Genomic DNA, 15,911 nt, shown 5'->3' with positions numbered 1-15,911 from the left:
AGGGAAGGAAGAACAGAAAGACACATTTGCTAAACAAACATTGTAAAGACTACTTGACTTTATTTAAAAATTTACAGGCATTTACAATGTTGCTGTGTTGCCAAATAGTTTGCTGGATACAAGTTTGGTTGCTCGTGTGCAAGTGTTTGAATAATGTTCTGTTCATGATGAAGGGGAAATTTTTTATATAAAGTACTTGTTTTATAAATAAAAGAAAATGAAGGATGTAATTAAATGTGTGGTTTGGAAAAAAAAATCCTAATATATTACAAATGGATCTGGTAATGATATATAGTTGTCTTATTTGAAATAGTAAATGAAAATTCTAGCTAATTTAATGATTGTAAAACAGTAAATATGTTCTTGTAGTTTTGTATAATTAATTAGTTGGGATCTTTGCTGACCAGTTTTAATTGTGCAGAAGATGGTATACTAATCCATAACAGCTAAGATCATTTATATTCTTGCACATCTATTAAAGACTTTAATGAAAAAGTTAATAGACTGTTATTATTTATCAGTAAACTGAGCCATGTCCAACTTGCACTTTTTAAAGAGACCCCATTGTAAATTAAATCTATAGGATTCTTCCTGTATTTTGATACTGTATTCTGTGTTTATTCTGTATCTTTGGATCGCACCTGAACTGTGTATGTTTTTGAGGTCCAGGGCACAGGTTTGTCGGGATGGAAAACCATTCAGCTACTGAAGTTTGTTAATCTGAATTGCGCTTTTCTTCACTGTACGTGAAGGCAGTTGTGATCAAAGTAGCTGAAACAGGCACAATTGTGCTACTCGTTCATATGGCCCTTTGACAAGAAATGAATTTGAATTGTAAGGCTGTGACTGGAGACATGGTGTACTGCATGAATAAGATACCCTGTTCAGTAAACAATTAACTGTACTTGGGAGAAATGAACAACCTACTCCAGTTTATTTCATCCCTTCCATTTGTTGTTACTAAACTACCACTAAATGTCATTTATTGTCACTCACGGAAAAGGCTGATTTTCTCAAGCTTACAAAATGTTTACCTGCTACTATTAAGAAGCTACCAAAACAGTACATGAGTCTTCTGAATACCTTCTAGCCAAAACAAACTCTCAGGTGTTCTTTATTCTCAAACATTGATGGTTTCTAAGGGGGGTGGGGGGAACTGATTCAAAAAGAAGCTGGTTTGGCTGACTGACTATATTAATCTTGCTTTGAATTTCAGTATTGTGAAACGGGCAGGAGAAGTGTTTGTTCGGGAGCCTAATTGGTTTAGACTAGTCATATTAATCAGGTAGATACTGACATAGAAACCTACGCAAAGTAAGGTTATGAATTTAGCTGTGTTCCTTCAGAAAGATAAAAAAACCTCACACCCTTTATTTGGTCTGGGTTGTGTTTTCTTTTAACATATACTTACAGACTCAACTGTACAGTCATAGAAGTTCTTAGATATTAAAATAATGAAAAGTACTAAGCTTGAATGACTTTTAATTAAGCTTATCTTCACAGATTACCTGTTTAGGAAAAAAAGAGGTCAGTAAACTTTTGCATTAGATTAAGTAACAGTTATCTTTTGTTCAGCTGGTTTCTTCTACACTTAGATATTCAGAACTATGGTGCATCAGACAAAACAGGTTCTTCAGGGATTTACAATAGTAAATTTTTTTTTCAGAAGTACCCAGATTCCAGAACTACCAAGATGGATTTCCCTAGGGGTCTCTGGGATATCCTATAGCACCATTTTCAGAACTAGAACTACTTTGCATGCATTTGAGAGGATATAAAATAAAAAGACCCCAAACAGGCAGGTAGCACTTGACATTCTATTGAGTTACTGGTTTGTGATCCTTAAGCAAGTCTGAGACGAGGATGTGCTTCCTTGACACATTTTTCCTTTTCCTTTGAGAAAGGTTCATCCTTGGCCTTGTTCCTTTGCTCTTCATTCTTCAAGATTTACCACACTACGTCATCTGCACTTTCAGACAAGCACCTGGCAAGATGGCCATCAATATCCAATTGTGACAGTCTGCAAATACAGAGAATTTGTTCAGTGAGAAGCAAAGTCAAATCTTTTTATTTCCACTATTCTTCACCTAAACAATTGCAGAACTGTTCTAATAGCTAATGGGTAAGTCATTCCTATGCTTAGAAGCATTTCAATCTGCCACAAACTCTTGTAGTTGCTATTACCTGCTGCTAGATAGTCTGATAATGTCATTTACTGGAAGACTGCTCACACTCCATATACTCGGGACAAGTAACGCTATCCTTGGAACCATTAGGCTATTGATACAAGATAGAAAACCATTAGCTTATTCCCCATCCAACTTGAGGATACAGGAAATGAGATTTCTGATAGAGGAAGGATGCTTTCTCACGTCTGCTTTCAGTTTCCTTTTTTGGAAGGCTTTTTTTGTGATTGTGACGTGCCCATATTACAAAAACTTTTTTGTAAAGTGGCTTCTATAAAAATTGAAACTAATCCTAATCAGCACAGGGTTACCAGCAGCACAGAACTGAATATGAAGACCTGAAATATGTTTAGCCTTTCTGCCTAAATCTCTTGATATAATGACCACACTTCTATAAATATTAATGAAGCCATCCTTTTGTCTCCTTGTTCAGCCTCCAAAAGAAAGAAAAAGACAATTGCAGCCAATACGTCTTACAGTGGTAGAGGATCTGTTGAAAAGCATGTTTTCAGCAACTACGACAGCTTAAATACTATTAAACAGTGTAATTTCAAGAGACAATGTAATTCTTATTGTAGATACTTAATTGTTGGAAGGGAGGATTTTTTTAATAAAGGTAGCCTGACAGCAACAGAGGACTGAAGTCTCATTTAGTTGTACTAATCAGAGCTTGCATAAGAAAAATCTGCTTCCTTCCATCTTGCCTAGACCTTGAAAGCTAAATATAAAATTAAGAGTACAGTTGCTTAGCCAAAGGCTTCCAGGTACTTGCTGAACAGGTAGCAATACAGTGTAACAGTGAAGTCTAGATCTTGAAGAGAAAGTGACAGGTAGGAGATTAATCCATCTAGCACTAAAGTTAGGTTTTAACTATCAAGAATGCTGCACTGGAATGGTTTTTAGATTATGATACAAATATCTCAAAAAAAGTCTTATCATACTCAAGTATTTAAAAATCTTCATTCTGCATAACTAGCAAGGTTTACCAGAGAGCTCAAACTTAGCTTTCTCTTTGAAGCAGTATAATCTAGTAATTGTGAACTTGTAAACTGAATTAGAAGTAGGTAATTCTGACAGTTAAAAAGTACTTCACTGTAGAAGTTTTGTCTATTTTCATTACTTTATATATGGAGAATGCATCCAGAACCATTTTGGGTTTTGTATACTGTGAAGTTATTAAAAAAAAAAACAACAAAAAAAACCCAACAAAAACTTACGTTCCACTAAAATTCATCAGACACATTGGACAACTCTCAAGAGTTGAAGATCCTTCACTCTGATTTTCCATCTTCTCCTTGCAGCTTTCAGTTCCAGGTACACTCACAAGAGGCGGTGGCTTTTCTGCAGACACGTATCTGGCCTCACCAAATGAAATATTCCCTTGATGTGTTTGTATTTGAAGCTCTTTCCTATTATTTTCTTTTCTGTTTTCCCTGCTGTTCTGTACAGTTCCTCTGCAGTGCTGTTGAAAGCTAAAAGCTTTTGGAGAGCTTTGCGACAATGTCAAGTGGTGTGTAGAACTTCCGTGTTGAGTGAGTTTACATGATTTAGGACTTGCATCCAGTTTTGAAATACCTTTTGTGTCCTCCCCAACCATATTTTCGGCTTGATGTGTAATAGTTACACAGCATGTTTTCTTAGCTGTAGAAGGTAAACTCAGTTTATCTGCTTCGCCCTGTCCTTTATGTAAGTGGTCAATCTGGCTCTGTGTTAGCTGATGTGAGCCAAGATCCTTTGGTTTTAGATGTTTTTCTTTGCAAAAAGATGGGAATGATACCCACTGAAAGTCTTTCATTCCAATTGTAAAGACTTCTTGTTTTTGTAGACTCTCTTCATCAGAACTCTGTGACACACACACACACACAGTGACTTCAAACAAGTGCAGTTCAATCAATACATAAAACCAAGGCTGAACATATTACAAACACTGAGAAGGCTAAACTACATTGAAGAAAAGAACATTTTATTTACATCCATCTCCAGTGCTTGTAAAGCAATCAAGAACTTCCTGGAGTTTATGCAATATGTATCAATTTAGAAATGTTAAGAGAAGACACAACAGCGTACTTATTAAATATGTTCCACAGAGACCAAGGATGAAAACAACAGCCTGCTGCTGTTCAGGAAAAAAATTTCTACTTTAGAAGGACTGTGGTTTTTGTGTTATTGCCTGATACTGTCAGAGCAATGTAATGGTTGTTTCTGTGTAATTAACCTCTCAGTTAACGTTTGCCTTTTCCAGTTTCATTGAGTTAGGGAGATGCTAGTGCTTATGAGCAATCAGTATACTTACACAGGTTACCTCTTTCCAGCAAAATCTTGTAAAGAATTTGCCATGCTGCAAAAAAAGCCCCCAGCAGTTGTCTTCACACTACCTGCCACACAATGCAAAGTCACACAACTCTATGTAGAGACTAAAGAGCTCAAAACCATCATCTATTTAAAAGCTATTACTGTTAATGTCCTCATTCAGACTGTCCCTACTGTAAGCAGTGCACAAAGTGCAAACAAGGATACAGCACGCTACCTTTCCGAAGAACTCTGGAAAACTGGGCACTGTTTGCCAGTTTGTGCATTGTAAATCTTGACTGATGGTGTTCAGTAACAAAATCCATGGTTTTTCACACTCATTTAAGTCGTCTTTTTCAAACCAGGAATATCTGTCAGTCACTGTCCTGTAAAGACAGAGACAGTCCAGTAGTCTGAGGGTGGGAGAGAGGGAAGCTGTATTGCTATTAATTTGCCTCTTAATTTGATTTACCCCTCCTGTAAAGCTGATGCTTCAAAAAACATAGCTATCTTTAACTGTGATTTATCAAAGCAGAAGTTTTAAAATTAACTTCCAGTAGCTGACAGTGCACCAACCTCTTTCAGCCCAATTCAATGGCTAAGCGTGGTGACCTCTTTCCTTTTCTAAATGGCTAAGCACAAGGTAGGGATTTTATGATTGAAAATGTGTATAACTTTTCAATTTGTACAACATAAAACTCCATCCTTACCTATTTTCTTTTGATCAAGTAGCACTACATCTGCTAAACCAAGAATAATATGACAGCTTTGCCATGATCAAACCATAAAGAGGCACGTAAAAAGCCTTTGTAGGCACAAGTATACAAATGCAGATTTTTTAGTTTAAAAGACAGGCAAGATGGCCCATGGAGAAAAAAAGATTTAGCTGTTTATAATATTATTTGTTCACCAAGGGACCATCCATCTAGCCTACAACAAGATTTTTCTGGAATACAGAGACATTATTTAGCCCATAAACTAATTTTTATAGCTTGCCATGACTTGGATAACTCATACAACTATGAAGAAAATTATCAGGTTTTTTTAAAGAATGTCTAAAAGCTTTGCTTTCTACTTGTAACAGGTGTATTTATTACTGTCTTCACTTCCAAGTGAAACAGTTAAGTGTAGCCACTGTTTTTTCATCTCAAATACTGAACTTGACACCTGCTGAACACGGAAATCATTGAAGTGTTTGCACCCAGGATGGCAATTGCATTGGTTCCCATGTATGCTTGGCCAATCCCATACTGCCATTTGAAATAACTGATAATTTTTCTATATGACTTGATCTAATGCATCCCAGGAAGGCATCAGGAAGGTTTAACTATAAAGTAACTATAAATTCAAAGGTTTTTATACTCGTAATGCTGTATAAAGACAATTTCAAGAGAAGGATGGATTGTTAATGTCAGAATACTACTTCCAGTGTTCCCGCTTCTTACTGATGCGTTTTCTTGGGTCACTGTCCAGGAATGATGCTGCACTGAGAAGAAATTAGAGACAAGTCTTACAAGCCCTTGAAAAGCGGAGTGATCAGCCTTTCAAAGCCCGTTTTTGGAGGGGGCACAGCTGACAGCGGGCTTGCTCACCCCAACAGGCTGAAACAAGAACCGAACCACTCACTGCCTCTTCACCCCGCCTTTCTTCAACCCTCCCTTGCTCGAGGGCTGGAAAAACCAGGAATTATTTCTGGTCTCCTGCAAGCCTTATTCTGAAAAAAGAAAACTTAATTTTCAGACGTTAACGTTCCTCACGGGCCCCGTCCTCACCGGTGCTACTCTGTCCCAAAGAATGCGCAGAAGGCACAGGGCCCGGTGCGCTTTATTTTGCAGCCGGCTTCTCGGTTTTTTTAAAGGCGCTACAGGCGGTGTTTTACGAAGCAGCCTTTAACCACATCAACAACGTGCTAGAAGCGTGACTGCGAAGACCCAGCCGCAGCTCTACGGCGCGGGGGCCGACGGAGGGCTGAGCTCTCCCTTCTCTGACGCGACTGACACCGGCAACAGCGTGTCCCGCCCGACCCCTCACCGCCTCAGGCCAGGCCCTCCGCCCTCCAGCGGCCGCCCGGGCCCCGGCGGGAAAGCGGAAGGGGGCGGCGGGGGGGGCGGGGGCTGAGGCGGCCGTTCCCTCACCCGCCCCCGGACTCACTGAGGCGGCCGGAGGGACTCCCGGCCAGGGCTGGGCTCCCGGTTGCAAGCTGGCGGCGCCTTCCTGGGCTTGAGGCGCAGTTTGGCGGCTCCTTCCTCAGACATGGCCCCGAGGCGCGGCGAGGAGGGGAGGGGAGAGGGGGATCCCTGCTACAGCCCCGCTCTGGGCGGGAGGCGGGCGAGGGGCCGTGCTCGCGCGCTGGGCGGGAACGGCGCCGCCTCACAGCTTCCCCCTCCCTTCGCCGGCGTCCGCGGGAGGGCGGGCGGAGAGGGCCGACGGCTCTTCTTCTTCTTCTTCTTCCTCTTCCTCCTCCTCCTCTTCTTCTTCTTCTTCTTCTTCTTCCTCTGGGCGGGCGGGCGGGCCGGCCGCGGAGCCGCCCTGACTGAACGACGCGGGAGGGGAGGGCAGCGGAACGGCCGCCAGCCGCCGCCTGAGGGAAAACCCGCCCTTCTCTTGAGGAGAAACCCGCCCTTCTCTTGAGGAGAAACCCGCCCTTTCTTAGCCCCTCCGCTGCCGTCAGCGCCGCGCTGAGCTCGACGGGGCCTGTAGTACCCTCAGCTGCTAGGTGCTTGTCCGCCTCGAAAGCTATCCTTTCCCTGTTATTTTTACTCCTTGAACTTCATGTATTTTGTAGCGGTTTGGTGTATGCGGGGCTTGGATGTGGAGCGGCCGTCATGGAAATGCAGCGTGACGGTTTTGTGTAGGGTCACCACGGCGTCTTTGGTAGTCCTGGGGCTGGGCCAGTTGGAGAAGGCAGAATGTTCTGGGCTTTGGTCGAGTGGGACAAAATGGCGGTGGGCTCAGCTCTGTTCAGCAGCGCTCAAGTGGTTTTTATACTGATACCCGGGGTCTGCTTGCTGCAGTATAAGGCTGAAGCGAAAGATTGTTAATCCAAATAGTAAAGTAGATTGGGCTGAAGCCAAAGATTGTTAATCCAAATAGTAAAGTAGATTGGGAGCATATCTCCAATCTGATTTCTCTTCCAGGAAAGAATCTGTTGAAGTGATATAGTTTGTCTTTTTTGGCAGGCATGTCGCTGGGTGACTTGAAATAAAGCACTTGTTAGAGTGGAACCGTCACTGGTAGTTTTCGAAATGGATAGACAGGCTAATCAGGCTGCAGCCTTTTCAAAAACAGACATAATAGAGAAATGATGACACTCTTCATCATTTTCCAGCAGTAGATAAAAGGATCAGAAAGTAACTCTGCTGATTAAATTCTTCACAATTGATACGAGTATAATTGTAGAAAGAAATAAAAAGTTCTGTTTGATAACAAGTATTTATGAGGGAGAACAGGTACAGAGTGCTCTTTTTCATAAAACCAGTCTATTACTGGTAAAAGATGAATCCAAGTTCATGTTCCTTTTCTATAACTGTATTTATGCAGCACTGAATGTCTTGTGGACTGTTTCATCCTTGGACTCTTCAGACTAAAAAGAAGGTATCACTATTGACTGCAGCACGGTATTCAAAGTTATGCCTGTGAATTGTTGGGCACACAGGCCACCAAAAATGTATTAAGTAACAGTTGACCTGCATTTGTACATGTCTTGAACGGATCTGAACCAGGAAAATGGCATTCAGATATCAGAGTCCATAGATTCACATTTGAAATAGATTGGTAGATTTAACCTGAGAAGTGACAGGTACAGCCAGACAGCCACCTCCAACTGTGTTGCAGGCTGAAGATGATTCAGTTAGAGTGCAGCCAGAGATCTGGGAGGCTCAGTCCAGTTTACAGCTTTCCTATGTTAACTCAGATACTTTGTGATTCTGCGAGTCCATATCTGGAGTGAGGTAATGTCTTTTATTCTATATAATAACTAATTTTTTAACATTAGAAGAGTGTTAATGGGTTTTCTTTTTGTGTAGGAGTGTGGATAAAAATCTTAGAACTGTAAAGTGTTTGGTTACTAATGGGAACTGTGTAAGTTTCTACAGTAGATAGCCCAGCTGAAAAATAAAAGTAATAAAAAAACAATAGCCATACTAGAGTGCTAGCATTTCTGCTATGTGATAGGCAGACTAAAATGAGATTGAAATTCAGGAAGAAAGAAATGACAATGGAAAAGCCAATCACTGTCATGCAGACTAGCATTATCCCATATTAATATTTGTTACAGCTACTGCAGTACCCAAGAAATACCAGGACTGTTACAGTATTCTGCCTTTCATTTTTGTTGCCATTTAGAAGCTGCTTCCCAGTGAGATGAAATGAGATTCCAGGAAACAGGTCCTCCTTTCCCTCTTTGTCAGGAAAGGCATTCTCCCAAAAGTTCCAGGCGGAACAAGGTAAGCTGAACAGAGGCAGGGGGCAAATTTGAATCTGAAGATTTTAGGCCTGCTGTGGGAAGAAAGATGGTGGTGGCAGCTGACACAGAGCAAAGAATAACAAGAGGAAGTCTGTGAAAATAAAGAAAAAGTGTAGATTGAAAGACGGCATCAGCCATGTAAGTGGTTGAAAATGAGATGACAGAGGAGGAGTAGAAATTTGATTTCACAACTGCTGATGCTAAGTGAAGAAGACAAACCACAAAATATTTCATTTTGGGTTTTTTACTTGCCGGCCTTCATGACTGCTATGAATTATAAGACACAGCACTGATTATCACCACTTGGCGGCAGCAAACAATATAAAAATCTTACTGTAAAAAAATCTGAGGGGCAGTGAAAGCTATCAGATTGAGCTAATGTCTGCAGGCCTCTGTACATATTTCTAGGTGTATCTATGTTAATGATTGTTTATGCCACAAGGTTTCTTCTTTTGTTGCTGTGATGTTTGGGTTAGTGTTTTATATGTCTTATGACCCCTTGGATACTACTTTGACAATCCTCTGCTCCTAAATCGTGCATTGTACCAACAGATTTATTTTGTTAGATATGACTTCTTCTGAAACAGCAATCAGAAGTGTAGTCTGTTTTTCATGCTGAAGGTGTTGCTGTGTGGTACTGTTAGTACTGTGAGTCATGCATTATAGCATTTGCAAAAGCTTTATTATGGGTGAGCATAAAAAAATGGTTATTATGCAGTAAGGGCCACAAATGAAAGATTATAATAAAAAGAATAGTGAAAATTATTACTACAGCTGTGGACTGTAAAAAGCAAAAGGGAAAAACTGTGCTTCTGTAGCAACTAGAGCTTGTAGTTGTTTTTGTATTTTGTGGATTTAACTGAAAACTTGATGCTGTAAGATTTTTTTTTTTTTCATTGTTATCTGTTTAATGCATACCCATTATAACCTATGAGGGCAGGCGTGTCAGTGAATGTTTTCATTCTTGCTCTATCTGCTTCTGTAACTCCCTGTAGATTTGAAGCTAGCATTCTATAGAAATCGTTGTCCATTGTGTGTACTCAGTATTTTTCATCTGCATCTTTCCAGAATTAATAATGTTTTTACAGCATGAAGGTGAAGTGTAGAATAGGACCTGTTCTTGGTTCTGCCCTGTTGCACAAGATCATATCTACTGTTTCCTCCAATGACATGGAAATCCTATTACTTCTTGCTTGACTTTGGGTCTTGCATAATTTAATAATTAGAATGTTTTGTGATGTTAGAAAAAAGTTCTCCTAGAAATGCAGAGTAGTCTTTATTATCATCAGCCTTGACTGGATTTGAGCCAGTGGTCAAGGGATTTGAGCTTTTGGAAGCTAGAATGCTTCTACAGATTATCTTTAGGGATTTCCTTGTAAATGGAGTGCCAGCATGTGTAGTTATCTATTCCCTGTAGAGTCTCATCAAGCTGCACACACTTAATCTTTACTTACATGGTTCCTGATTCTTGCTGTAAAGGGGGCCTCAGTTTTAACTTTTGCTCTCAGGAAGAAGGGGCTGTTATAACAAATTCTAATCCTTTCGCAATTCCACAATCACTAAAGCCTATAAATTGCCTGCCAAACAAACCAAGTGATCTTTTCCTGGGCTGAGGGAAAGAGGAGAGTGTAAAACGCAGGTGCCAGCATTTGCTGGGGAAGAACTGGTACATTATCAACTAATCCGCCTTCTGCTATTTCTGATTTCCTACCCAACAGCTGCAACATTGAATGAGAGCTTCTGCATTTGGGAAGAATTAGAAAGCCTCGTAATGCAGGGTCTCTATTACAGATACAACAGCTCACAGACAGGGAGGAGATTTTTGCTGCCAGTGTAGAATTTGGAGTGCTAGGCGTTTTATAGCCTGGAAAAATTGTAATTTTCAGCTGTTGTTATGGAGTAATCAATGAAGAAGAGATGCCATAGTTTCTGCTAGGTTCCTCTCAGAGCCTGATGTAATTGCATGCATGAGCTATTTTTTTTTTTAATGTACCACTTTGAGACTAAAACATGTGCAGTTTTTATTAAAACTTTTTTTTTTATGATGACTGATGCTCTCAGATAGTTTTAGTCCTTCTGAAATGTCTTTGGTTCTGTAGTGATAGCTTCTGTATCAGATAAAAATGTTCAGAATAAACTGTGCCTTGCTAGAAAATTGAAACGTAATAATATGTTTTAATTATTTTATCTAATCAGTGCTAGGTTTAGGAGTATATGTTGATAATTTTTTGTCCTTGTCAAATAGTCTGTGACTTCACTCAAGGATGAGCGTGTCCATTCTGCTAAATGTCATAAAGGAAAATGTCCCCAAAGATACCACAGGAGACAGAAGTACATATATTGTAGAGCATCAGTGAAAGCTTCTGCAGCAAATGGACTTTACGGTGTATCTCCTACAGCCTAGTGGCAGCAAATGTAGCACTGGAAAGAGTAACTCAATCATATTGGCTCACTCAGTATAGTGGTAATCACTGTCTGCAGTGAAATAGGAAAGTCTGACTATTTTCATCAACATGGTGTATTACAATTCAAGCCACAAAATTAAGAAAGCTGTGTAAGACTTCCTTTAGCATAGTCAGGAGAATAAAGATGACATGCAGTTTCAATTTAAGAAGTGCAGGCTCATTGCTGTTTCCAGAGACAGTTCTGTAGGCTCTCCCTAAATTTAGTTGTAGGTAACATAGTCTTTTCAATGAAAAGTCATTGCCATTGAAACCTGCTTCCTCTGGTAGCTTGCCAGAGCCTGAATTTGTTAATGTTCAGAGTCCAGTGCACAACTCATCTTTTCAATTCAGCCTTCCCTTTTCAAGTACAAGGACAGATCAGTACCTCTGTGGCTGTATATAGAAAATCAAGCCTTGTGACATTCATATGCCAAGATGGGAAGACCTAAAAAGAGGACTAGGGAGACTGGCATGGCATTTGTGGGTACCAGGTTGCCAAGGAGGCATATTGTATTGAAACAGTTGCCTGGGAAACATTTAAAAATACATTGAATGGAAAAGCATATGTGATGTGCCCACAAGTGTTCTGTGTGAATGAAATGCCATGGCTGATGATGGCACCAAGAGACTGTTACTATTACATGTAAAGATGCTTCAAGTGATGTGTTTGGTTTTTTTTCTGTGTTTTTTTTTTTTCTTCTTCCCATACCCTATTTGTAGGAGGTGCACCGAAGGAAAATTGTTTTGCTCTTGGCTGATGGATTAAAGTAAACGTAGAGAAAGCAGTACATGCAGTCAGCAGCAGCAGCAGCTGGAGATGGTAAGACCAATTTGGCTTTGTTTAGGCAACCTAAACCAATTGACAAGAAGCCTGCACAACTCCCCCTCAAAAGTAACAACAGCACTGCTGAAACTCCTACGGTATAAAGATAAATGGTTCTCTGAACATTACCGCTTTGATTTGTTCTAAAATTGTATTTGGAGGCTCTGACATCATTACAATAGGACTTATATGTAAAAATCATATAAAATGCAAAGAGTTTATGATCAAAGCAGGTTGGACAGCATATATGAAAAAGCCTCTCACTGACCTAATTTTTTGTTTGGGGCACTGAAATGAAGGGACATGAAGGGAGAAATTTTCAGAAGATAGCCCAACTGCTCTAGTTCTTCCTCAGATCAGGCTCAATTATTGAGAGATGGTATTGACAAAAAAGAATGGCGAAGGAGGGGAACAATGTCACCGGAACTAAAGCAAACAATTATATCCACTCTTTTGTTTCACCGAAAGAAAGCTTTTTTTTCCTGTGCAGCCAAGAAACAAGGGCGCTAGCAACTGTAATCTGTGATATCCTCCCTTGGACCGAGGTTCATCTGCTAGTAATTTCCAGTTATGAAAATGCATCTCTCCTTCACTAAGAATGAGTGGCAGGTGTGAGGCTGGTTAGGATTATAATCTCCCTGCCTAATCCTCCTTTGGAGATTTGGAAACAAATATCCTACTCTTGATTTGCTAGAGGCTTAAGAAGCCTGTTTGGGAGCCAGCAGGTTTAGCTTGGTCCATCCTTTATGTGGTACAGACTGAGACAAGAAATTTGTTGGAAGAGAGACGCAGTGGAGAGGAGTTCAGCTGACTAAGAAGGAAGGTCTAGAGGCCTTTTTTGTTAGTAGTAGCTCTGCAAGGATAAGTTGCCTTATAGGGAGAAGGCCCCAGGGGCTTAGCTTCTTGAAGATGTTGCCTGTTTGAAGTTGTGAAGTTGCTGTTTATTTGGTAATATATGTGCTTTTCCCCAGTAAGGATGCATTTTGACTGACAGAGACTCTGCTGACTTTGCTGTCATTTTGGCCAACGAGGGGATGCTTTTTGGCTGGCTGGGCACAATCTGCTCAAGGGTCTGAGGTGATCCAATGATTGTGTTGGAAAACCGTGAATCAGATGAAGTCTTCTGCATGTCAGTCAAGTCCTAGTATCAGTCATCATTTTTCTGGCCCAGTGTGTGTTTGGTTAAATCAAGTCCTGATGTTTCTAGGCCCTGGGGTTAGTCTAAGAGAGGCGGGAAGAATCTGCCTTTCATCTTCCTCTCACAATTTTGCAATGTGACTGAAAACTCTTGGAGAGAATGTTTCAGATCTCAAACAAAGATTAGGTTTGATGGCATGAAGCTGTGGGTTCTGTGGCCCAGCCTAGAATTCTGCTGAGGGAGCTGTGTGATCTCCCCATACTTTAAAGGATTTTGGCTCTGAATTTAGGATCAAATATGGCTTGAGGTTTTAATATTTCTTGCTTGCTTGCTTGCTTGCTTTGTGATTTTTTGTTTGTTTGTTTGTTTTTTAAAAATGTGTCTCACAGTACTATAGCCTATAGCAGTTTGAGTTCCTCCTGTTTGCTGCGTATCATTCCTTCATTTGAAATCAACATACTAAAGGGCTCCACAAAAAAAAACCCCAAAAAATCCATAAATAATAGCTGTAGTAATTACAGAAAATCACCTTTCTTGTTTATGGGCATGAAACCACGAAACAGTGGGGCAAAATAACTATCACTAGTTAATATGGTGTGATGTTATCCATAACTAGAATGGTGTATCAAATCAACTTAAAATAGAATGTAATTCAACAGATGAGTATTTATTGCCTCAACAAATGTGGATAGTAGGTTTAGTTAGTTTTGCAATTTTTTTTAAGGACTAGTTAGTGTTTTAGAAAGAAAATCTAGTAAATCTGAAGGTATAATCAAAGCTGCGGAGGTAAGTATACATCTTTTCACTGAGAAGGATGTATTTTAGTTGCAATCTAGTGGTGTTGTATTTTTGTTGCATTACGGAAATGTCTTGGAAATATGCAGTATGTCCTTGCTACCCTCCCTAAATTCTTTTCTTTTTCATATTCATTCTCCCTCTGTCCGTCATTAGTGCCTAACTTGATAGAAGAAATACAAAATGGGACTAATTTAGAAGACCTGACAGTAAAATACAGTAGAGCTATAGTTTCTTTTTTTCCATATGTTGTTTGTTTAATTGTATCAGACACAGACTGAGTTTGGTTTATTTACATTGTCTTATACCCACTGAACTGAAACTACATTGTGACATTGTCAGTGTGAAAAGTCATTCTGCCTGGAATATATCTTGTTATGACAGAACTGCAATATCTAGTTAGAGATATTAAAGTAGGTGTTTGCCTGCCTTTGCTGTCACTTTGCAGCTCCCAGCATCTGTAAATCACATCCATTTAGACTACTTCAATAAAAACAAGCTGATGTCTTCCTGCCACATCCGAACAGTACTGCTATCAAATGGTAACTTCATGCTACTGTTCCTTTCATAAGTGAACTTAAAATTGGGCTGATTTTGGAGTATTTTCCCCAGCTGACCTCTCCTGTTCCCCAAATCCACTTTGCCGTTCCTTCAATTCATCTGTGCTGCTCTCGTAGAAATTTGATTATTCCCTTTCAATCAGTGGAAAATACTCCGAAAAAGATGTGTAGTAGCTGAAACAACATGTTGTGATGTTGGTTTAGGAAAGAAAGTATGTTTATTTAGCTAAAGTAGTTACTCTGTTTTGTACCACAGACTGGTTCCATTATTAGCCTATTTTTTATTACTATGTCCTACCATACTGGAGTCAGATATTTTATTAGAAGATTGTGAGGAGAAGTAGCAGCTTCACAGCTCTCTGGCTGTTCTGTACCCTGCATAAAATGAGTTGGTTAGCTTCTATGTAGATCCCACTGGGCAAGAGTCAACATCACAAAGAGCTGCAAAAAAATTGGCCTTGTTAAACCTTAGTGTCAAATAGTGTCAAAGGAAGAGATGAATCCAGGTCCTTACAAGAAGCTGTTTTCGCCTAGTTGGATTGGCTGGACATGATGAGATACGATCTATGACCAATGCAGCTTTGTAGGCAGAAATGTCAAATATAGGTGCATTTAAGTGATAGCTGCCTCATATTCCGTCTAAAACCAAATGAGATTTAGAGGAGCCTGCTTGATGTAGTCTGCTGTACAAGGTTCAAAAGACAGGAGTGATCACCAGGAAATTGTCATCAGTTCTTTTGGGAGTGGGTTTTCTTCTTTGGAATTACAGAGAAACTCAAATTGACGTCCCCATTTGCTAGTAAGGGATGCTTGTTTTTCTGAAGAGTTTATCTGTTCGGTGATGTTGTAATTTAGGAATTAATTCAGGGAATTTCTACTGCCTGTAGCTTGATGCAGTAAGTCAGAATACTTAATTACAATGGTCCCGTCTGGCCTTAAAGTAGCCCTTTCTTATTTGATACTTATACCTGTTTATGAGATGGAACACAGGTGCACAAAAATTAAGGATATTGCCTGAGATAATGCAAGACCTGGGAACTGAACTCTGGCCTGTTGTTCACTGGGTCTTTGCACAGGCATAAGACTAATCTTCCTTTCAAGCAGTGTTTTGCTCCCAAGGGCTTTCAACACAGTGTCTTTCACCAGCTTTGAGTTCGCTAGAAAAAATAAAAAGATGGGACACCTTTCTGAAAGTCTCTGCCTAATACCTA

At 40.0% G+C, this 15,911-nt stretch overlaps 2 protein-coding genes across 3 annotated transcripts in view; one reads left to right on the top strand and one right to left on the bottom strand.

Moving 5' to 3' along the window:
- Positions 1-38: 38 nt before the first annotated feature.
- On the bottom strand, positions 39-7,047 carry FAAP20 (FA core complex associated protein 20). 2 transcript variants are annotated; one of them, XR_012650311.1, is made up of 5 exons: positions 6,102-6,618; positions 5,921-5,961; positions 4,714-4,861; positions 3,404-4,029; positions 39-2,020 (listed from the first exon to the last, which is right to left on the bottom strand). XR_012650311.1 is itself a non-coding variant. In XM_075027175.1 (4 exons), exons 1-4 carry the CDS (start codon positions 6,728-6,730, stop codon positions 1,948-1,950), a joined length of 951 nt encoding a protein of 316 aa, XP_074883276.1. In that variant the 5' UTR covers positions 6,731-7,047; the 3' UTR covers positions 39-1,947. The 2 variants fall into 2 exon arrangements, 1 of the variants encoding a protein (XP_074883276.1); XM_075027175.1 differs by lacking the exons at positions 5,921-5,961; positions 6,102-6,618 and adding an exon at positions 6,627-7,047.
- Positions 7,048-7,095: 48 nt separating this feature from the next.
- Positions 7,096-15,911, top strand: part of SKI (SKI proto-oncogene) — a 152,756-nt gene continuing 143,940 nt past the window's right edge. Inside the window, exons 1-3 of the mRNA XM_075027169.1 lie at positions 7,096-8,425; positions 8,820-8,920; positions 12,105-12,204. The gene's annotated coding sequence lies outside the window, so the exon portion shown is untranslated. The remainder of the gene's footprint in view (positions 8,426-8,819; positions 8,921-12,104; positions 12,205-15,911) is intronic.

Source organism: Buteo buteo, chromosome 5, assembly GCF_964188355.1.
Source record: "Buteo buteo chromosome 5, bButBut1.hap1.1, whole genome shotgun sequence".
In the NCBI taxonomy this organism is placed as follows: Eukaryota; Metazoa; Chordata; class Aves; order Accipitriformes; family Accipitridae; genus Buteo; species Buteo buteo.
This window is presented reverse-complemented; position numbering and strand designations above follow the sequence as displayed.